The sequence below is a fragment of the Scyliorhinus torazame genome, chromosome 4, assembly GCF_047496885.1.
Source record: "Scyliorhinus torazame isolate Kashiwa2021f chromosome 4, sScyTor2.1, whole genome shotgun sequence".
Lineage (NCBI taxonomy): Eukaryota > Metazoa > Chordata > Chondrichthyes > Carcharhiniformes > Scyliorhinidae > Scyliorhinus > Scyliorhinus torazame.
In genome coordinates this window covers 75,786,231-75,812,181 of record NC_092710.1, presented here as the reverse complement: position 1 = coordinate 75,812,181, position 25,951 = coordinate 75,786,231, and the positions used below count along the sequence as shown (strand labels likewise).

Sequence of the window (25,951 nt, the reverse complement as noted above, 5' to 3'; positions counted from 1 at the left end):
GACAATACTGACCCTCACTCCCCCGTCACTGACAATACTGACCCTCACTCCCCCGTCACTGACAATACTGACCCTCACACCCCCTCACTCACTGACAATACTGACCCTCACTCCCCCGTCACTGACAATACTGACCCTCACTCCCCCCTCACTGACAATACTGACCCTCACTCCCCCGTCACTGACAATACTGACCCTCACTCCCCCCTCACTGACAATACTGACCCTCACTCCCCCTCACTCACTGACAATACTGACCCTCTCTCCCCCCTCACTGACAATACTGACCCTCACTCCCCCGTCACTGACAATACTGACCCTCACTCCCCCCTCACTGACAATACTGACCCTCACTCCCCCGTCACTGACAATACTGACCCTCACTCCCCCCTCACTGACAATACTGACCCTCACTCCCCCCTCACTCAGTGACAATACTGACCCTCACTCCCCCCTCACTCAGTGACAATACTGACCCTCTCTCCCCCTCACTCACTGACAATACTGTCCCTCACTCCCCCTCACTGACAATACTGACCCTCACTCCCCCCTCACTCACTGACAATACTGACCCTCACACCCCCCTCACTGACAATACTGACCCTCACTCCCCCCTCACTCACTGACAATACTGACCCTCACTCCCCCCTCACTCACTGACAATACTGACCCTCACTCCCCCCTCACTGACAATACTGACCCTCACTCCCCCCTCACTGACAATACTGACCCTCACTCCCCCGTCACTGACAATACTGACCCTCACTCCCCCCTCACTGACAATACTGACCCTCACTCCCCCCTCACTCAGTGACAATACTGACCCTCACTCCCCCCTCACTCAGTGACAATACTGACCCTCACTCCCCCCTCACTCACTGACAATACTGACCCTCACACCCCCCTCACTGACAATACTGACCCTCACTCCCCCCTCACTCACTGACAATACTGACCCTCACTCCCCCCTCACTCACTGACAATACTGACCCTCACTCCCCCGTTACTGACAATACTGACCCTCACTCCCCCCTCACTGACAATACTGACCCTCACTCCCCCGTCACTGACAATACTGACCCTCACTCCCCCCTCACTGACAATACTGACCCTCACTCCCCCCTCACTCAGTGACAATACTGACCCTCACTCCCCCCTCACTCACTGACAATACTGACCCTCACTCCCCCCTCACTGACAATAGTGACCCTCACTCCCCCCTCACTCACTGACAATACTGACCCTCACTCCCCCCTCACTGACAATACTGACCCTCACTCCCCCCTCACTCAGTGACAATACTGACCCTCACTCCCCCCTCACTGACAATACTGACACTCACTCCCCCCTCACTCACTGACAATACTGACCCTCACTCCCCCCTCACTGACAATACTGACACTCACTCCCCCCTCACTCACTGACAATACTGACACTCACTCCCCCCTCACTGACAATACTGACCCTCAATCCCCCCTCACTCACTGACAATACTGACCCTCACTCCCCCCCTCACTCACTGACAATACTGACCCTCACTCCCCCCTCACTCAGTGACAATACTGACCCTCACACCCCCTCACTCACTGACAATACTGACCCTCTCTCCCCCCTCACTGACAATACTGACCCTCACTCACTGACAATACTGACCCTCACTCCCCCCTCACTGACAATACTGACCCTCACTCCCCCCTCACTCACTGACAATACTGACCCTCACTCCCACCTCACTGACAATACTGACCCTCACTCCCCCCTCACTCACTGACAATACTGACCCTCACTCACTGACAATACTGACCCTCACTCCCCCCTCACTGACAATACTGACACTCACTCCCCCTCACTCACTGACAATACTGACCCTCACTCCCCCCTCACTCACTGACAATACTGACCCTCACTCCCCCCTCACTCACTGACAATACTGACCCTCACACCCCCCTCACTGACAATACTGACCCTCTCTCCCCCCTCACTGACAATACTGACCCTCACTCCCCCCCTCACTCAGTGACAATACTGACCCTCACACCCCCTCACTCACTGACAATACTGACCCTCTCTCCCCCCTCACTGACAATACTGACCCTCACTCCCCCCTCACTCACTGACAATACTGACCCTCACTCCCCCCTCACTCACTGACAATACTGACCCTCACTCTCCCCTCACTGACAATACTGACCCTCACTCCCCCCTCACTGACAATACTGACCCTCACCCCCCCTCACTGACAATACTGACCCTCACTCCCCCCTCACTGACAATACTGACCCTCACTCCCGCCTCACTCACTGACAATTCTGACCCTCACTCCCCCCTCACTCACTGACAATACTGACCCTCACTCCCCCCTGACTGACAATACTGACACTCACTCCCCCCTCACTGACAATACTGACCCTCACACCCCCCTCACTGACAATACTGACCCTCACTCCCCCCTCACTCACTGACAATACTGACCCTTACTCCCCCCTCACTCACTGACAATACTGACACTCACTCCCCCCTCACTGACAATACTGACCCCCACTCCCCCCTCACTGACAATACTGACCCTCACTCCCCCCTCACTCACTGACAATACTGACCCTCACTTCCCCCTCACTCACTGACAATACTGACACTCACTCCCCCCTCACTGACAATACTGACCCTCACTCCCCCCTCACTCACTGACAATACTGACACTCACTCCCCCTCACTGACAATAGTGACCCTCACTCCGCCCTCACTGACAATACTGACCCTCACTCCCCCCTCACTCACTAACAATACTGACACTCACTCCCCCTCACTGACAATACTGACCCTCACTCCCCCCTCACTCACTAACAATACTGACCCTCACTCACGCCTCACTCACTGACAATACTGACACTCACTCCCCCCTCACTGACAATACTGACCCTCACTCCCCCCTCACTGACAATACTGACCCTCACTCCCCCCTCACTCACTGACAATACTGACCCTCACTCCGCCCTCACTGACAATACTGACCCTCACTCCCCCCTCACTCACTAACAATACTGACCCTCACTCACGCCTCACTCACTGACAATACTGACACTCACTCCCCCCTCACTGACAATACTGACCCTCACTCCCCCCTCACTGACAATACTGACCCTCACTCCCCCCTCACTGACAATACTGACCCTCACACCCCCCTCACTGACAATACTGACCCTCACTCCCCCCTCACTGACAATACTGACCCTCACTCACCCCTCACTCACTGACAATACTGACCCTCACTCCCCCCTCACTGACAATTCTGACCCTCACTCCACCCTCACTCACTGACAATACTGACCCTCACTCCCCCCTCACTGACAATACTGACCCTCACACCCCCCTCACTGACAATACTGACCCTCACTTCCCCCTCACTCACTGACAATACTGACCCTCACTCCCCCCTCACTCACTGACAATACTGACCCTCACTCCCCCCTCACTCACTGACAATGCTGACCCTCACTTCCCCCTCACTCACTGACAATACTGACACTCACTCCCCCCTCACTCACTGACAATACTGACCATCACTCCCCCCTCATTCACTGACAATACTGACCCTTACTTCCCCCTCACTCGCTGACAATACTGACACTCACTCCCCCCTCACTGACAATACTGACCCTCACTCCCCCCTCACTCACTGACAATACTGACACTCACTCCCCCTCACTGACAATACTGACCCTCACTCCGCCCTCACTGACAATACTGACCCTCACTCCCCCCTCACTCACTAACAATACTGACACTCACTCCCCCTCACTGACAATACTGACCCTCACTCCGCCCTCACTGACAATACTGACCCTCACACCCCCTCAATGACAATACTGACCCTCACTCCCCCCTCACTGACAATACTGACCCTCACACCCCCTCAATGACAATACTGACCCTCACTCCCCCCTCACTGACATTACTGACCCTCACACCCCCCTCACTGACAATACTGACCCTCACTCCCCCCTCACTGACAATACTGACCCTCACTCCCCCCTCACTGACAATACTGACCCTCACTCCCCCCTCACTGACATTACTGACCCTCACACCCCCCTCACTGACAATACTGACCCTCACTCCCCCCTCACTGACAATACTGACCCTCACTCACCCCTCACTCACTGACAATACTGACCCTCACTCCCCCCTCACTGACAATACTGACCCGCACTCCCCCCTCACTGACAATACTGACCCTCACTCCCCCCTCACTGACAATACTGACCCCCACTCCCCCCTCACTGACAACACTGACGCCCACTCCCCCCTCACTGACAATACTGACCCTCACTCCCCCGTCACTGACAATACTGACCCTCACACCCCGCTCAATGAAAATACTGACCCTCACTCCCCCGTCACTGACAATACTGACCCTCACCCCCCCCTCACTGACAATAGTGACCCTCACTCCCCCGTCACTGACAATACTGACCCTCACTCCCCCGTCACTGACAATACTGACCCTCACCCCCCCCTCACTGACAATAGTGACCCTCACTCCCCCCTCACTGACAATACTGACCCTCACTCCCCCCTCACTCACTGACAATACTGACCCTCACTCCCCCCTCACTCAGTGACAATACTGACCCTCACTCCCCCCTCACTCAGTGACAATACTGACCCTCACTCCCCCCTCACTGACAATACTGACCCTCACTCCCCCCTCACTGACAATACTGACCCTCACTCCCCCCTCACTCACTGACAATACTGACCCTCACTCCCCCCTCACTGACAATACTGACCCTCACTCCCCCCTCACTGACAATACTGACCCTCACACCCCCCTCACTGACAATACTGACCCTCACTCCCCCCTGACTGACAATACTGACACTCACTCCCCCTCACTCACTGACAATACTGACCCTCACTCCCCCCTCACTCACTGACAATACTGACCCTCACTCCCCCCTCACTCACTGACAATACTGACCCTCACACCCCCCTCACTGACAATACTGACCCTCTCTCCCCCCTCACTGACAATACTGACCCTCACTCCCCCCCTCACTCAGTGACAATACTGACCCTCACACCCCCTCACTCACTGACAATACTGACCCTCTCTCCCCCCTCACTGACAATACTGACCCTCACTCCCCCCTCACTCACTGACAATACTGACCCTCACTCCCCCCTCACTCACTGACAATACTGACCCTCACTCTCCCCTCACTGACAATACTGACCCTCACTCCCCCCTCACTGACAATACTGACCCTCACCCCCCCTCACTGACAATACTGACCCTCACTCCCCCTTCACTGACAATACTGACCCTCACTCCCCCCTCACTCACTGACAATTCTGACCCTCACTCCCCCCTCACTCACTGACAATACTGACCCTCACTCCCCCCTGACTGACAATACTGACACTCACTCCCCCCTCACTGACAATACTGACCCTCACACCCCCCTCACTGACAATACTGAGCCTCACTCCCCCCTCACTCACTGACAATACTGACCCTCACTCCCCCCTCACTCACTGACAATACTGACACTCACTCCCCCCTCACTGACAATACTGACCCCCACTCCCCCCTCACTGACAATACTGACCCTCACTCCCCCCTCACTCACTGACAATACTGACCCTCACTTCCCCCTCACTCACTGACAATACTGACACTCACTCCCCCCTCACTGACAATACTGACCCTCACTCCCCCCTCACTCACTGACAATACTGACACTCACTCCCCCTCACTGACAATAGTGACCCTCACTCCGCCCTCACTGACAATACTGACCCTCACTCCCCCCTCACTCACTAACAATACTGACACTCACTCCCCCTCACTGACAATACTGACCCTCACTCCGCCCTCACTGACAATACTGACCCTCACTCACGCCTCACTCACTGACAATACTGACACTCACTCCCCCCTCACTGACAATACTGACCCTCACTCCCCCCTCACTGACAATACTGACCCTCACTCCCCCCTCACTGACAATACTGACCCTCACACCCCCCTCACTGACAATACTGACCCTCACTACCCCCTCACTGACAATACTGACCCTCACTCACCCCTCACTCACTGACAATACTGACCCTCACTCCCCCCTCACTGACAATTCTGACCCTCACTCCACCCTCACTCACTGACAATACTGACCCTCACTGACAATACTGACCCTCACACCCCCCTCACTGACAATACTGACCCTCACTTCCCCCTCACTCACTGACAATACTGACCCTCACTCCCCCCTCACTCACTGACAATACTGACCCTCACTCCCCCCTCACTCACTGACAATGCTGACCCTCACTTCCCCCTCACTCACTGACAATACTGACACTCACTCCCCCCTCACTCACTGACAATACTGACCATCACTCCCCCCTCACTCACTGACAATACTGACCCTTACTTCCCCCTCACTCGCTGACAATACTGACACTCACTCCCCCCTCACTGACAATACTGACCCTCACTCCCCCCTCACTCACTGACAATACTGACACTCACTCCCCCTCACTGACAATACTGACCCTCACTCCGCCCTCACTGACAATACTGACCCTCACTCCCCCCTCACTCACTATCAATACTGACACTCACTCCCCCTCACTGACAATACTGACCCTCACTCCCCCCTCACTCACTAACAATACTGACACTCACTCCCCCTCACTGACAATACTGACCCTCACTCCGCCCTCACTGACAATACTGACCCTCACTCCCCCCTCACTGACAATACTGACCCTCACTCCCCCCTCACTGACAATACTGACCCTCACACCCCCTCAATGACAATACTGACCCTCACTCCCCCCTCACTGACATTACTGACCCTCACTCCCCCCTCACTGACAATACTGACCCTCACTCCCCCCTCACTGACATTACTGACCCTCACACCCCCCTCACTGACAATACTGACCCTCACTCCCCCCTCACTGACAATACTGACCCTCACTCACCCCTCACTCACTGACAATACTGACCCTCACTCGCCCCTCACTGACAATACTGACCCGCACTCCCCCCTCACTCACTGACAATACTGACCCTCACTCCCCCGTCACTGACAATACTGACCCTCAATCCCCCCCTCACTGACAATACTGACCCTCACTCCCCCCTCACTGACAATACTGACCCCAATTCCCCCCTCACTGACAACACTGACGCCCACTCCCCCCTCACTGACAATACTGACCCTCACTCCCCCGTCACTGACAATACTGACCCTCACACCCCGCTCAATGAAAATACTGACCCTCACTCCCCCGTCACTGACAATACTGACCCTCACCCCCCCCTCACTGACAATAGTGACCCTCACTCCCCCGTCACTGACAATACTGACCCTCACTCCCCCCTCACTCTCTGACAATACTGACCCTCACTCCCCCCTCACTCACTGACAGTACTGACCCTCACTCCCCCTCACTCTCTGACAATACTGACCCTCACTCCCCCCTCAATCACTGACAATACTGACCCTCACTCCCCCCTCACTGACAATACTGACCCTCAGTCCCCCCTTCACTGACAATACTGACCCTCACTCCCCCCTCACTGACAATACTGACCCTCACTCCCCCCTCACGCACTGACAATACTGACCCTCACTCCCCCCTCACTGACAATACTGAACCTCACTCCCCCCTCACTGACAATACTGAACCTAACTCCCCCCTCACTGACAATACTGACCCTCACTCCCCCCTCATTCACTGACAATACTGAACCTCACACCCCCCTCACTGACAATACTGACCCTCACTCCCCCCTCACTGACAATACTGACCCTCACTCCCCCCTCACTGACAATACTGACATTCACTCCCCCCTCACTGACAATACTGACCCTCACTCCCCCTCACTGACAATACTGACCCTCACTCCCCCTCACTGACAATACTGACCCTCACTCCCTCCTCACTGACAATACTGACCCTCACTCTCCCCTCACTGACAATACTGACCCTCACTCCCCCCTCACTGACAATACTGACCCTCACACCCCCCTCAATGACAATACTGACCCTCACTCTCCCCTCACTGACAATACTGACCCTCACTCCCCTCTCACTGACAATACTGACACTCACTCCCCCCTCACTGACAATACTGACCCTCACTCCCCCCTCACTCACTGACAATACTGACCCTCACTCACTGACAATACTGACCCTCACTCCCCCCTCACTGACAATACTGACACTCACTCCCCCTCACTCACTGACAATACTGACCCTCACTCCCCCCTCACTCACTGACAATACTGACCCTCACTCCCCCCTCACTCACTGACAATACTGACCCTCACACCCCCCTCACTGACAATACTGACCCTCTCTCCCCCCTCACTGACAATACTGACCCTCACTCCCCCCCTCACTCAGTGACAATACTGACCCTCACACCCCCTCACTCACTGACAATACTGACCCTCTCTCCCCCCTCACTGACAATACTGACCCTCACTCCCCCCTCACTCACTGACAATACTGACCCTCACTCCCCCCTCACTCACTGACAATACTGACCCTCACTCTCCCCTCACTGACAATACTGACCCTCACTCCCCCCTCACTGACAATACTGACCCTCACCCCCCCTCACTGACAATACTGACCCTCACTCCCCCCTCACTGACAATACTGACCCTCACTCCCGCCTCACTCACTGACAATTCTGACCCTCACTCCCCCCTCACTCACTGACAATACTGACCCTCACTCCCCCCTGACTGACAATACTGACACTCACTCCCCCCTCACTGACAATACTGACCCTCACACCCCCCTCACTGACAATACTGACCCTCACTCCCCCCTCACTCACTGACAATACTGACCCTTACTCCCCCCTCACTCACTGACAATACTGACACTCACTCCCCCCTCACTGACAATACTGACCCCCACTCCCCCCTCACTGACAATACTGACCCTCACTCCCCCCTCACTCACTGACAATACTGACCCTCACTTCCCCCTCACTCACTGACAATACTGACACTCACTCCCCCCTCACTGACAATACTGACCCTCACTCCCCCCTCACTCACTGACAATACTGACACTCACTCCCCCTCACTGACAATAGTGACCCTCACTCCGCCCTCACTGACAATACTGACCCTCACTCCCCTCTCACTCACTAACAATACTGACACTCACTCCCCCTCACTGACAATACTGACCCTCACTCCGCCCTCACTGACAATACTGACCCTCACTCCCCCCTCACTCACTAACAATACTGACCCTCACTCCCCCTCACTGACAATACTGACCCTCACTCCGCCCTCACTGACAATACTGACCCTCACTCACGCCTCACTCACTGACAATACTGACACTCACTCCCCCCTCACTGACAATACTGACCCTCACTCCCCCCTCACTGACAATACTGACCCTCACTCCCCCCTCACTGACAATACTGACCCTCACACCCCCCTCACTGACAATACTGACCCTCACTCCCCCCTCACTGACAATACTGACCCTCACTCACCCCTCACTCACTGACAATACTGACCCTCACTCCCCCCTCACTGACAATTCTGACCCTCACTCCACCCTCACTCACTGACAATACTGACCCTCACTCCCCCCTCACTGACAATACTGACCCTCACACCCCCCTCACTGACAATACTGACCCTCACTTCCCCCTCACTCACTGACAATACTGACCCTCACTCCCCCCTCACTCACTGACAATACTGACCCTCACTCCCCCCTCACTCACTGACAATGCTGACCCTCACTTCCCCCTCACTCACTGACAATACTGACACTCACTCCCCCCTCACTCACTGACAATACTGACCATCACTCCCCCCTCATTCACTGACAATACTGACCCTTACTTCCCCCTCACTCGCTGACAATACTGACACTCACTCCCCCCTCACTGACAATACTGACCCTCACTCCCCCCTCACTCACTGACAATACTGACACTCACTCCCCCTCACTGACAATACTGACCCTCACTCCGCCCTCACTGACAATACTGACCCTCACTCCCCCCTCACTCACTAACAATACTGACACTCACTCCCCCTCACTGACAATACTGACCCTCACTCCGCCCTCACTGACAATACTGACCCTCACACCCCCTCAATGACAATACTGACCCTCACTCCCCCCTCACTGACAATACTGACCCTCACACCCCCTCAATGACAATACTGACCCTCACTCCCCCCTCACTGACATTACTGACCCTCACACCCCCCTCACTGACAATACTGACCCTCACTCCCCCCTCACTGACAATACTGACCCTCACTCCCCCCTCACTGACAATACTGACCCTCACTCCCCCCTCACTGACATTACTGACCCTCACACCCCCCTCACTGACAATACTGACCCTCACCCCCCCCTCACTGACAATACTGACCCTCACTCACCCCTCACTCACTGACAATACTGACACTCACTCCCCCCTCACTGACAATACTGACCCCCACTCCCCCCTCACTGACAATACTGACCCTCACACCCCCCTCACTGACAATACTGAGCCTCACTCCCCCCTCACTCACTGACAATACTGACCCTCACTCCCCCCTCACTCACTGACAATACTGACACTCACTCCCCCCTCACTGACAATACTGACCCCCACTCCCCCCTCACTGACAATACTGACCCTCACTCCCCCCTCACTCACTGACAATACTGACCCTCACTTCCCCCTCACTCACTGACAATACTGACACTCACTCCCCCCTCACTGACAATACTGACCCTCACTCCCCCCTCACTCACTGACAATACTGACACTCACTCCCCCTCACTGACAATAGTGACCCTCACTCCGCCCTCACTGACAATACTGACCCTCACTCCCCCCTCACTCACTAACAATACTGACACTCACTCCCCCTCACTGACAATACTGACCCTCACTCCGCCCTCACTGACAATACTGACCCTCACTCACGCCTCACTCACTGACAATACTGACACTCACTCCCCCCTCACTGACAATACTGACCCTCACTCCCCCCTCACTGACAATACTGACCCTCACTCCCCCCTCACTGACAATACTGACCCTCACACCCCCCTCACTGACAATACTGACCCTCACTCCCCCCTCACTGACAATACTGACCCTCACTCACCCCTCACTCACTGACAATACTGACCCTCACTCCCCCCTCACTGACAATTCTGACCCTCACTCCACCCTCACTCACTGACAATACTGACCCTCACTGACAATACTGACCCTCACACCCCCCTCACTGACAATACTGACCCTCACTTCCCCCTCACTCACTGACAATACTGACCCTCACTCCCCCCTCACTCACTGACAATACTGACCCTCACTCCCCCCTCACTCACTGACAATGCTGACCCTCACTTCCCCCTCACTCACTGACAATACTGACACTCACTCCCCCCTCACTCACTGACAATACTGACCATCACTCCCCCCTCACTCACTGACAATACTGACCCTTACTTCCCCCTCACTCGCTGACAATACTGACACTCACTCCCCCCTCACTGACAATACTGACCCTCACTCCCCCCTCACTCACTGACAATACTGACACTCACTCCCCCTCACTGACAATACTGACCCTCACTCCGCCCTCACTGACAATACTGACCCTCACTCCCCCCTCACTCACTATCAATACTGACACTCACTCCCCCTCACTGACAATACTGACCCTCACTCCCCCCTCACTCACTAACAATACTGACACTCACTCCCACTCACTGACAATACTGACCCTCACTCCGCCCTCACTGACAATACTGACCCTCACTCCCCCCTCACTGACAATACTGACCCTCACTCCCCCCTCACTGACAATACTGACCCTCACACCCCCTCAATGACAATACTGACCCTCACTCCCCCCTCACTGACATTACTGACCCTCACTCCCCCCTCACTGACAATACTGACCCTCACTCCCCCCTCACTGACATTACTGACCCTCACACCCCCCTCACTGACAATACTGACCCTCACTCCCCCCTCACTGACAATACTGACCCTCACTCACCCCTCACTCACTGACAATACTGACCCTCACTCGCCCCTCACTGACAATACTGACCCGCACTCCCCCCTCACTCACTGACAATACTGACCCTCACTCCCCCGTCACTGACAATACTGACCCTCAATCCCCCCCTCACTGACAATACTGACCCTCACTCCCCCCTCACTGACAATACTGACCCCAATTCCCCCCTCACTGACAACACTGACGCCCACTCCCCCCTCACTGACAATACTGACCCTCACTCCCCCGTCACTGACAATACTGACCCTCACACCCCGCTCAATGAAAATACTGACCCTCACTCCCCCGTCACTGACAATACTGACCCTCACCCCCCCCTCACTGACAATAGTGACCCTCACTCCCCCGTCACTGACAATACTGACCCTCACTCCCCCCTCACTCTCTGACAATACTGACCCTCACTCCCCCCTCACTCACTGACAGTACTGACCCTCACTCCCCCTCACTCTCTGACAATACTGACCCTCACTCCCCCCTCAATCACTGACAATACTGACCCTCACTCCCCCCTCACTGACAATACTGACCCTCAGTCCCCCCTTCACTGACAATACTGACCCTCACTCCCCCCTCACTGACAATACTGACCCTCACTCCCCCCTCACTCACTGACAATACTGACACTCACTCCCCCCTCACGCACTGACAATACTGACCCTCACTCCCCCCTCACTGACAATACTGAACCTCACTCCCCCCTCACTGACAATACTGAACCTAACTCCCCCCTCACTGACAATACTGACCCTCACTCCCCCCTCATTCACTGACAATACTGAACCTCACACCCCCCTCACTGACAATACTGACCCTCACTCCCCCCTCACTGACAATACTGACCCTCACTCCCCCCTCACTGACAATACTGACATTCACTCCCCCCTCACTGACAATACTGACCCTCACTCCCCCTCACTGACAATACTGACCCTCACTCCCCCTCACTGACAATACTGACCCTCACTCCCTCCTCACTGACAATACTGACCCTCACTCTCCCCTCACTGACAATACTGACCCTCACTCCCCCCTCACTGACAATACTGACCCTCACACCCCCCTCAATGACAATACTGACCCTCACTCTCCCCTCACTGACAATACTGACCCTCACTCCCCTCTCACTGACAATACTGACACTCACTCCCCCCTCACTGACAATACTGACCCTCACTCCCCCCTCACTGACAATACTGACCCTCACTCCCCCTCACTCACTGACAATACTGACCCTCACTCCCCCCTCACTGACAATACTGACACTCACTCCCCCCTCACTGAAAATACTGACCCTCACTCCCCACTCACTGACAATACTGACCCTCACTACCCCCTCACTCACTGATAAGATTGACCCTCACTCCCCCCTCACTGACAATACTGACCCTCACTCCCCCCCTCATTCACTGACAATACAGACAATCAATCCCCCCTCACTCTCTGACAATACTGACCCTCACTCCCCCCTCACTGACAATACTGACCCTCACACCCCCCTCACTGACAATACTGACCCTCACTCCCGCCTCACTCACTGACAATACTGACCCTCACTCCCCCCTCACTGACAATACTGACCCTCACTCCCCCCTCACTGACAATATGGACCCTCACTCCCACCTCACTGACAATACTGACACTCACTCCCCCCTCACTGACAATACTGACCCTCACTGCCCCTCACTGACAATACTGACCCTCACTCCCCCTCACTGACAATACTGACCCTCACTCCCCCTCACTGACAATACTGACCCTCACTCCCCCTCACCCACTGACAATACTGACCCTCACTCACTGACAATACTGACCCTCACTCCCCCTCACTCACTGACAATACTGACCCTCACTCCCCCCTCACTCACTGACAATACTGACCCTCACTCCCCCCCTCACTCACTGACAATACTGACCCTCACTCCCCCCTCACTCTCTGACAATACTGACCCTCACTCCCCCCTCACTGACAATACTGACTCTCACTCCCCCCTCACTGACAATATGGACCCTCCCTCCCCCTCACTGACAATACTGACCCTCATAACCCCTCACCCACTTACAATACTCACTCCCCCCCTCACTCAGTGACAATACTGACCCTCACTCCTCCCTCACTCTCTGACAATACTGACCCTCACTCCCCCTCACTGACAATGCTGACCCTCACTCCCCCTCACTGAAAATACTGACCCTCACTCCCCCCTCACTCACTGACAATACTGACCCTCACTCCCCCAACACTGACAATACTGACCCTCAATCCCCCCTCACTCAGTGACATTACTGACCCTCACTCCCACTTACTCACTGACAATACTGACCCTCACTCCCCCCTCAATGACAATACTGACCCTCACTCCCCACTCACTGACAATATGGACCCTCAATCCCCCTCACTGACAATACTGACCCTCACTCCCCCTCACCCAGTGACAATACTGACCCTCACTCCCCCTCACTGACAATACTGACACTCACTCCCCCCTCACTGACAATACTGACCCTCACTGCCCCTCACTCTCTGACAATACTGACACTCACTCCCCCCTCACTCTCTGACAATACTGACACTCACTCCCCCCTCACTGACAATACTGACCCTCACTCCGCCCTCACTGACAATACTGACCCTCACTCCCCCTCACTCTCTGACAATACTGACACTCACTCCCCCCTCACTCACTGACAATACTGACCCTCACTCCCCCTCACCCAGTGACAATACTGACCCTCACTCCCCCTCACTGACAATACTGACACTCACTCCCCCCTCACTGACAATACTGACCCTCACTGCCCCTCACTCTCTGACAATACTGACACTCACTCCCCCCTCACTCTCTGACAATACTGACCCTCACTCCCCCCTCACTCTCTGACAATACTGACACTCACTCCCCCCTCACTCTCTGACAATACTGACACTCACTCCCCCCTCACTGACAATACTGACCCTCACTCCCCCCTCACTGACAATATGGACCCTCACTCCCCCTCACTGACAATACTGACCCTCACTCCCCCTCACCCACTGACAATACTGACCCTCACTCCCCCCCTCACTCAGTGACAATACGGACCCTGACTCCCCCCTCACTCTCTGACAATACTGACCCTCACTCCCCCTCACTGACATTACTGACCCTCACTCCCCCTCACTGACAATACTGACCCTCACTCCCCCCTCACTCACTGACAATACTGACCCTCACTCCCCCTCACTCACTGACAATACTGACCCTCAATCCCCCCTCACACAGTGACAATACTGACCCTCACTCCCACTCACTCACTGACAATACTGACACTCACTCCCCCCTCACTGACAATACTGACCCTCACTCCCCCCTCACTGACAATATGGACCCTCACTCCCCCTCACTGACAATACTGACCCTCACCCACTGACAATACTGACCCTCACTCCCCCTCACTGACAATACTGACACTCACTCCCCCCTCACTGACAATACTGAGCCTCACTCCCCCCTCACTCAGTGACAATACTGACCCTCACTCCCCCCTCACTCTCTGACAATACTGACCCTCACTCCACCTCACTGACAATACTGACCCTCACTCCCCCCCCACTGACAATACTGACCCTCACTCCCCCTCACTGACAATACTGACCCCCACTCCCCCCTCACTGACAATACTGACCCTCACTCACTGACAATACTGACCCTCACTCCCCCCTCACTCACTGACAATACTGACCCTCACTCCCCCCCTCACTCACTGACAATACTGACCCTCACTCCCCCCTCACTCTCTGACAATACTGACCCTCACTCCCCCCTCACTGACAATACTGACTCTCACTCCCCCTTCACTGACAATATGGACCCTCCCTCCCCCTCACTGACAATACTGACCCTCACTCCCCCTCACCCACTGACAATACTGACCCTCACTCCCCCCCTCACTCAGTGACAATACTGACCCTCACTCCCCCCTCACTCTCTGACAATACTGACCCTCACTCCCCCTCACTGACAATACTGACCCTCACTCCCCCTCACTGAAAATACTGACCCTCACTCCCCCCTCACTCACTGACAATACTGACCCTCACTCCCCCAACACTGACAATACTGACCCTCACTCCCCTCTCACTCAGTGACAATACTGACCCTCACTCCCCCCTCACTCACTGACAATACTGACCCTCACTCCCCCCTCACTCACTGACAATACTGACCCTCAATTCCCCTCTCACTCAGTGACAATACTGACCCTCACTCCCACTTACTCACTGACAATACTGACCCTCACTCCCCCCTCACTGACAATATGGTCCCTCACTCCCCCTCACTGACAATACTGACCCTCACTCCCCCTCACCCAGTGACAATACTGACCCTCACTCCCCCTCACTGACAATACTGACACTCACTACCCCCTCACTGACAATACTGACCCTCACACCCCCTCGCTCTCTGACAATACTGACCCTCACTCCCCCTCACTGACAATACTGACCCTCACTCCCCCCTCACTGACAATATGGACCCTCACTCCCCCTCACTGACAATACTGACCCTCACTCCCCCTCACCCACTGACAATACTGACCCTCACTCCCCCCCTCACTCAGTGACAATACGGACCCTCACTCCCCCCTCACTCTCTGACAATACTGACCCTCACTCCCCCTCACTGACAATACTGACCCTCACTCCCCCTCACTGACAATACTGACCCTCACTCCGCCCTCACTCACTGACAATACTGACCCTCACTCCCCCCTCACTGACAATACTGACCCTCAATCCCCCCTCACTGACAATACTGACCCTCACACCCCCTCACTCACTGACAATACTGACCCTCACTCCCCCCTCACTGACAATATGGACCCTCACTCCCCCTCACTGACAATACTGACCCTCACCCACTGACAATACTGACCCTCACTCCCCCTCACTGACAATACTGACACTCACTCCCCCCTCACTGACAATACTGACCCTCACTCCCCCTCACTGACAATACTGACCCTCACTCCCCCCTCACTCTCTGACAATACTGACCCTCACTCCCCCTCACTGACAATACTGACCCCCACTCCCCCCTCACTGACAATACTGACCCTCAATCCCCCCTCACTCAGTGACAATACTGACCCTCACACCCCCTCACTCACTGACAATACTGACCCTCGCTCCCCCCTCACTGACAATACTGACCCTCACTCCCCCCTCACTGACAATACTGACCCTCACACCCCCTCACTCTCTGACAATTCTGACCCGCACTCCCCCCTCACTGACAATACTGACCCTCACTCCCCCCTCACTCACTGACAATACTGACCCTCACTCCCCCCTCACTGACAATACTGACCCTCACACCCCCTCACTCTCTGACAGTACTGACCCTCACTCCCCCCTCACTGACAATACTGACCCTCACACCCCCTCACTCACTGACAATACTGACCCTCACTCCCCCTCACTGACAATACTGACCCTCACTCCCCCCTCACTCACTGACAATACTGACCCTCACTCCCCCCTCACTGACAATACTGACCCTCACTCCCCCCCTCACTCACTGACAATACTGACCCTCACTCCCACTCACTGACAATACTGACCCTCAATCCCCCCTCACTCATTGACAATACTGACCCTCACTCCCACTCACTCACTGACAATACTGACCCTCACTCCCCCCTCACTGACAATACTGACCCTCACTCCCCCCTCACTGACAATATGGACCCTCACTCCCCCTCACTGACAATACTGACCCTCACCCACTGACAATACTGACCCTCACTCCCCCTCACTGACAATACTGACACTCATTCCCCCCTCACTGACAATACTGACCCTCACTCCCCCTCACTGACAATACTGACCCTCACTCCACCTCACTGACAATACTGACCCTCACTCCCCCCCCACTGACAATACTGACCCTCACTCCCCCTCACTGACAATACTGACCCCCACTCCCCCCTCACTGACAATACTGACCCTCAATCCCCCCTCACTCACTGACAATACTGACCCTCACTCCGACTCACTCACTGACAATACTGACCCTCACTCCCCCTCACTGACAATATTGACCCTCACTCCCCCCTCACTCACTGACAATACTCACCCTCACTCTCCCGTCACTGACAATACTGACACTCACTCCCCCGTCACTGACAATACTGACCCTCACTCCCCCCTCACTGACAATACTGACCCCCACTCCCCCCTCACTGACAATACTGACCCTCACTCCCCCCTCACTTACTGACAATACTGACCCTCACTCCCCCCTCACTGACAATACTGACCCTCACTCCCCCCTCGCTGATAATACTGACCCTTACTCCCCCTCACTGACAATACTGACCCTCTCTCCCCCCTCACTGACAATAGTGACCCTCACTCCCCCTTCACTCACTGACAATACTGACCCTCCCTCTCCCTCACTGACAATACTGACCCTCACACCCCCCTCACTGACAATACTGACCCTCACTCCCCCCTCACTGACAATACTGACCCTCACACCCCCTCACTCACTGACAATACTGACCCTCACTCCCCCCTCACTGACAATACTGACCCTCACTCCCCCCTCACTGACAATACTGACCCTCACTCCCCCCTCACTGACAATACTGACCCTCACACCCCCTCACTCTCTGACAATACTGGCCCTCACTCCCCCCACACTGACAATACTGACCCTCACTCCCCCCTCACTCACTGACAATACTGACCCTCACTCCCCCCTCACTCACTGACAATACTGACCCTCACTCCCCCCTCACTGACAATACTGACCCTCAATCCCCCCTCACTCAGTGACAATACTGACCCTCACTCCCACTCACTCACTGACAATACTGACCCTCACTCCCCCCTCACTGACAATACTGATCCTCACTCCCCCTCACTGACAATACTGACCCTCACTCCCCCCTCACTGACAATACTGACCCTCACTCCCCCCCTCACTCACTGACAATACTGACACTCACTCCCCCTCACTAACAATACTGACCCTCACTCCCCCCTCACTGACAATACTGACCCTCACTCCCCCTCACTCACTGACAATACTGTCCCTCACTCCAGCCTCACTCACTGACAATACTGACCCTCACTCCCCCCTTACTGACAATACTGACCCTCACTCCCCCGTCACTGACAATACTGACCCTCACTCCCCCCTCACTGACAATACTGACCCTCACTCCCCCTCACTGACTATACTGACCCTCACTCCCCCTCACTGACAATACTGACCCTCACTCCCCCCTCACTGACAATACTGACCCTAACTCCCCCCTCACTGACAATACTGACCCTCACTCCCCCTCACTGACAATACTGACCCTCACACCCCCTCACTCACTGACAATACTGACCCTCACTCCCTCCTCACTGACAATGCTGACCCTCACTCCCCCCTCACTGACAATTCTGACACTCACTCCACCCTCACTCACTGACAATACTGACCCTCACTCCCTCCTCACTGACAATGCTGACCCTCACTCCCCCCTCACTGACAATACTGACCCTCTCTCCCCCACCACCCCCTCACTCACTGCTGCGACATGTTTTAAAAAATTTACTGTGCCCAATTAATTTTTCCAGTTCAGGGACAATTTAACCTGGCCAATTCACCTACCCTGCACAGCCTTTCATGTTGTGATTCATTGACATGACTGACCCTACCGCCACCCCCCCTCCCAGCCATGGACAGTCCCCCACCCTCAGTTCCCCGCTCACTCACGCTCCGACAATGCTGACACTGCCCTCTCTCTCGGGGCTGCCCAGACATTTCACCCGTCCGGCCCTCTCATAGAACGAAGCCAGGCGTGCTCCAAGGTACGCAGGATAGCCACTGTCTGTGGAGAGAAACACCAGGTTAGGGCACAGAGAGGGCACAGGTTAGAGTGTAGGAGAGCATAGAGAGTGGGATGCGCCATTCAACGTCTTGTCCCATCATTCCTGCCACTTTCTCACCTCACTCCACCCATGTTTCCGGTTCTATTCTCCATCTTGGAAGAGTTCCCCCTTAAGCTGTGCACAGTGCTCCAAGTGGGGACAGTGTACAGGGTACTTTACTCTGTATCTAACCCCGTGCTGTACCTGTCCTGGGAGTGTTTGAAGGGGACAGTGTAGAGGGAGCTTTACTCTGTATCTAACCCCGTGCTGTACCTGTCCTGGGAGTGTTTGATGGGGACAGTGTAGAGGGAGCTTTACTCTGTATCTAACCCCGTGCTGTACCTGTCCTGGGAGTGTTTGATGGGGACAGTGTAGAGGGAGCTTTACTCTGTATCTAACCCCATGCTGTACCTGTCCTGGGAGTGTTTGATGGGGACAGTGTAGAGGGAGGATTACTCTGTATCTAACCCCGTGCTGTCCCTGTCCTGGGAGTGTTTGATGGGAACAGTGTAGAGGGAGCTTTACTCTGTATCTAACCCTGTGCTGTACCTGTCCTGGGAGTGTTTGATGGGGACAGTGTAGAGGGAGCTTTACTCTGTATCGAACCCCGTGCTGTACCTGTCCTGGGAGTGTTTGATGGGGACAGTGTGGAGGGAGCTTTACTCTGTATCTAACCCCGTGCTGTACCTGTCCTGGGAGTGTTTGATGGGGACAGTGTGGAGGGAGCTTTACTCTGTATCTAACCCCGTGCTGTACCTGTCCTGGGAGTGTTTGATGGGGACAGTGTCGAGGGAGCTTTACTCTGTATCTAACCCCATGCTGTACCTGTCCTGGGAGTGTTTGATGGGGACAGCGTAGAGGGAGCTTTACTCTGTATCTAACCCCGTGCTGTACCTGTCCTGGGGGTGTTTGATCGGGACAGTGTAGAGGGAGCTTTACTCTGTATCTAACCCCGTGCTGTACCTGTCCTGGGAGTGTTTGATGGGGACAGTGTAGAGTGGGCTCTACTCTGTATCTAACCCCGTGCTGTACCTGTCCTGGGGGTGTTTGATGGGGACAGTGTAGAGGGAGCTTTACTCTGTATCTAACCCCGTGTTGTACCTGTCCTGGGGGTGTTTGATGGGGACAGTGTAGAGGGAGCTTTACTCTGTATCTAACCCCGTGCTGTACCTGTCCTGGGAGTGTTTGATGGGGACAGTGTAGAGGGAGCTTTACTCTGTATCTAACCCCATGCTGTGTCTGTCCTGGGAGTGTTTGATGGGGACAGTGTAGAGGGAGCTTTACTCTGTATCTAACCCCATGCTGTACCTGTCCTGGGAGTGTTTGATGGGGACAGTGTAGAGGGAGCTTTACTCTGTATCTAACTCCGTGCTGTACCTGTCCTGGGGGTGTTTGATGTGGACAGTGCAGAGGGAGCTTTACTCCATATCTAACCCTGTGCTGGACCTGTCCTGGGAGTGTTTGATGGGGACAGTGTAGAGGGAGCTTTACTCTGTATCTAACCCCGTGCTGTCCCTGTCCTGGGAGTGTTTGATGGGGAGTGTCGAGGGAGCTTTACTCTGTAACTAACCCCGTGCTGTACCTGTCCTGGGAATGTTTGATGGGGACAGTGTAGAGGGAGCTTTACTCTGTATCTAACTCCGTGCTGTACCTGTCCTGGGAGTGTTTGATGGGGACAGTGGAGAGGGAGCTTTACTCTGTATCTAACCCCGTGCTGTACCTGTCCTGGGAGTGTTTGATGGGGACAGTGTAGAGGGAGCTTTACTCTGTATCTAACCCCGTGCTGTACCTGTCCTGGGAGTGTTTGATAGGGACAGTGTAGAGGGAGCTTTACTCTGTATCTAACCCCGTGCTGTACCAGTCCTGGGAGTGTTTGATGGGGACAGTGTAGAGGGAGCTTTACTCTGTATCTAACCCCGTGCTGTACCTGTCCTGGGAGTGTTTGATGGGGACAGTAGAGGGAGCTTTACTCTGTATCTAACTCCGTGCTGTACCTGTCCTGGGAGTGTTTGCCGCGTTTCAGTGAGGGATAGGCTCTCACCTGCAGGCATTTCTGCAAGGCGACCTGAGATTTCCCGAAGAGCTTCCGCCCAGCGGGAGGTGGAGTCGGCCATCATGCTGACATTGTAACCCATGTCACGGAAATACTCGGAGAGGGTGATCCCTGTGGAGAAACAGGAGGCATTCAATCACTGACCGAACACAGCAGCAAGCGTTTTTACACAGGCAGCGAGTAGATCAGAGGGAGGGGCTGAGAGGGACAGGTGGTAAGCTGTGTGAAGGTCAGAGGGCAAGGTGGGAGAGGGTCAGATTTCGATGTGGGAGAGGCTCGGAGGGTGAGCAGGTCAGAGGGCGGGGGAACGCCGAAGGGACATGGGATCAGAGGGTGAGTTGGATGATGGTCGCAGGTAGTGGGGCACAAAGGTCAGAGGGCAAGGGATAAGGTCAAAGGTGAGCGGTCAGGCAGCCGGGTACTCACCCGTGTAGATTGACGCCTCACGTGCTGCCACTGGCATGTTGGATGTATTGGCGACCAGGGCCGTTCTCTTCATGATGCTCTCCATCTTCCCATCGACTTCCATCGTCAGCTGGAGAGAAGGTAATGTTACCATGGATAAAGGGTGGTCAGCCCCCCGCCCCCCCCACACACACAGGGGTCAGGATACCCTGAGGAAGAGCCCCAGACTCCCTCACACCCTTTGTGCCCCCCGACCCTTGATTGAGACTCCCGCAGCCTCCGCTCCCGCCGCCCCCCCCCCTCCCCCGCGCCACCACCCCCTCACCCTCACGACCGCATGCCTCATTACCTCAGGGAAGTCCCTCAGCACCTCCGCCATTTCGTTGCCTCTCTCTCCACAGCCCACGTAGACGATGACGTCGCTGTTGGAGAACTTGGACAGGGACTGGGAGATGACGGTTTTCCCACAGCCAAATGCCCCGGGGATGGCTGTCGTTCCTCCCAGGACGCACCTGGATTGTGAGGGCGAAGCGGCAAGAGGGCGACAGGTTAATAAACAGGCGGCAACCAGGGTCAGGCAGCTTAACTGGGCCAAACCAGGGTTCAATCAGTTCATCTGGGATGGGGAAGTGTCATTGGTGGTGCCGTTGTGGGGGGCGGGGGAGTCGCACAGATTGGTGGGGGGGGGGGGGGAGTCGCACAGTTTGGTGGGGGGGGGAGTCGCACAGTTTGGTGGGGGGGGGGGAGTCGCACAATTTGGTGGGGGGGGGGAGTCGCACAGTTTGGTGGGGGGGGGAGTCGCACAGTTTGGTGGGGGGGGAATCGCACAGTTTGGTGGGGGGGGAGTCGCACAGTTTGATGGGGGGGGGAGTCGCACAGTTTGGTGGGGGGGAGTCGCACAGTTTGGTGGGGGGGGGAGTCGCACAGTTTGGTGGGGGAGGGAGTCGCACAGTTTGGTGGGGGGGAGTCGCACAGTTTGGTGGGGGGGGGGGGAGTCGCACAGATTGGTGGGGGGGAGTCGCACAGTTTGGTGGCGGGGGAGTCGCACAGTTTGGTGGGGGGGGGGAGTCGCACAGTTTGGTGGGGGGGGAGTCGCACAGTTTGGTGGGGGAGGGAGACGTACAGTTTGGTGGGGAGGGAGTCGCACAGTTTGGTGGGGGGGGAGTCGCATAGTTTGGTGGGGGGGGAGTCGCACAGTTTGGTGGGGGGGAGTCGCACAGTTTGGTGGGGGGGGGAGTCGCACAGTTTGGTGGGGGGGGAGTCGCACAGTTTGGTGGGGGGGGGGAAGTCGCACAGTTTGGTGGGGGGGAGTCGCACCGTTTGGTGGGGGAGGGAGTCGCACAGTTTGGTGGGGGGGAGTCGCACAGTTTCGTGGGGGAGGGAGACGTACAGTTTGGTGGGGAGGGAGTCGCACAGTTTGGTGGGGGGGAGTCGCACAGTTTGGTGGGGGGAGTCGCACAGTTTGGTGGGGGGGTAGTCGCACAGTTTGGTGGGGGGGAGTCGCACAGTTTGGTGGGGGGGGAGTCACACAGTTTGGTGGGGGGGAGTCGCACAGTTTGGTGGGGGGGAGTCGCACAGTTTGGTGGGGGGGAGGAGCACAGTTTGGTGGGGGGGAGTCGCACAGTTTGGTGGGGGGGGAGTCGCACAGTTTGGTGGGGGGGGAGTCGCACAGTTTGGTGGGGGGGGAGTCGCACAGTTTGGTGGGGGGGGAGTCGCACAGTTTGGTGGGGGGGGAGTCGCACAGTTTGGTGGGGGGGGAGTTGCACAGTTTGGTGGGGGGGGGTGCCGCACAGTTCGGTGGGGGGGAGTCGCACCGTTTGGTGGGGGGGGAGTCGCACAGTTTGGTGGGGGGGAGTCGCACAGTTTGGTGGGGGGGAGTCGCACAGTTTGGTGGTGGGGGGGGAGTCGCACAGATTGGTGGGGGGGAGTCGCACAGTTTGGTGGCGGGGGAGTCGCACAGTTTGGTGGGGGGGGGGGAGTCGCACAGATTGGTGGGGGGGAGTCGCACAGTTTGGTGGCGGGGGAGTCGCACAGTTTGGTGGGGGGGGGGAGTCGCACAGTTTGGTGGGGGGGGAGTCGCACAGTTTGGTGGGGGAGGGAGACGTACAGTTTGGTGGGGAGGGAGTCGCACAGTTTGGTGGGGGGGGAGTCGCATAGTTTGGTGGGGGGGGAGTCGCACAGTTTGGTGGGGGGGAGTCGCACAGTTTGGTGGGGGGGGGAGTCGCACAGTTTGGTGGGGGGGGAGTCGCACAGTTTGGTGGGGGGGGGGAAGTCGCACAGTTTGGTGGGGGGGAGTCGCACCGTTTGGTGGGGGAGGGAGTCGCACAGTTTGGTGGGGGGGAGTCGCACAGTTTCGTGGGGGAGGGAGACGTACAGTTTGGTGGGGAGGGAGTCGCACAGTTTGGTGGGGGGGAGTCGCACAGTTTGGTGGGGGGGAGTCGCACAGTTTGGTGGGGGGGTAGTCGCACAGTTTGGTGGGGGGGAGTCGCACAGTTTGGTGGGGGGGGAGTCACACAGTTTGGTGGGGGGGAGTCGCACAGTTTGGTGGGGGGGAGTCGCACAGTTTGGTGGGGTTGAGGAGCACAGTTTGGTGGGGGGGAGTCGCACAGTTTGGTGGGGGGGGAGTCGCACAGTTTGGTGGGGGGGGAGTCGCACAGTTTGGTGGGGGGGGAGTCGCACAGTTTGGTGGGGGGGGAGTCGCACAGTTTGGTGGGGGGGGAGTCGCACAGTTTGGTGGGGGGGGGAGTTGCACAGTTTGGTGGGGGGGGGTGCCGCACAGTTCGGTGGGGGGGTGTCGCACCGTTTGGTGGGGGGGGAGTCGCACAGTTTGGTGGGGGGGAGTCGCACAGTTTGGTGGGGGGGAGTCGCACAGTTTGGTGGTGGGGGGGGAGTCGCACAGATTGGTGGGGGGGAGTCGCACAGTTTGGTGGCGGGGGAGTCGCACAGTTTGGTGGGGGGGGGGAGTCGCACAGTTTGGTGGGGGGGGAGTCGCACAGTTTGGTGGGGGAGGGAGACGTACAGTTTGGTGGGGAGGGAGTCGCACAGTTTGGTGGGGGGGGAGTCGCATAGTTTGGTGGGGGGGGGAGTCGCACAGTTTGGTGGGGGGGAGTCGCACAGTTTGGTGGGGGGGGGAGTCGCACAGTTTGGTGGGGGGGGAGTCGCACAGTTTGGTGGGGGGGGGAAGTCGCACAGTTTGGTGGGGGGGAGTCGCACCGTTTGGTGGGGGAGGGAGTCGCACAGTTTGGTGGGGGGGAGTCGCACAGTTTCGTGGGGGAGGGAGACGTACAGTTTGGTGGGGAGGGAGTCGCACAGTTTGGTGGGGGGGAGTCGCACAGTTTGGTGGGGGGGAGTCGCACAGTTTGGTGGGGGGGTAGTCGCACAGTTTGGTGGGGGGGAGTCGCACAGTTTGGTGGGGGGGGAGTCACACAGTTTGGTGGGGGGGAGTCGCACAGTTTGGTGGGGGGGAGTCGCACAGTTTGG

General features: G+C 56.2%; 1 protein-coding gene across 2 annotated transcripts in view; it reads right to left on the bottom strand.

Moving 5' to 3' along the window:
- The window catches only part of LOC140410310 (V-type proton ATPase catalytic subunit A-like), a 179,651-nt gene that overhangs the window by 57,119 nt on the left and 96,581 nt on the right, over positions 1 to 25,951 (bottom strand). For both annotated transcript variants that reach the window (XM_072498292.1, XM_072498293.1), the window contains 4 exons: positions 22,821 to 22,983; positions 22,493 to 22,601; positions 22,055 to 22,177; positions 19,859 to 19,973 (listed from right to left, as the gene is read on the bottom strand). In XM_072498292.1, coding sequence (XP_072354393.1) covers positions 19,859 to 19,973; positions 22,055 to 22,177; positions 22,493 to 22,601; positions 22,821 to 22,983 — 510 coding nt within the window. The remainder of the gene's footprint in view (positions 1 to 19,858; positions 19,974 to 22,054; positions 22,178 to 22,492; positions 22,602 to 22,820; positions 22,984 to 25,951) is intronic.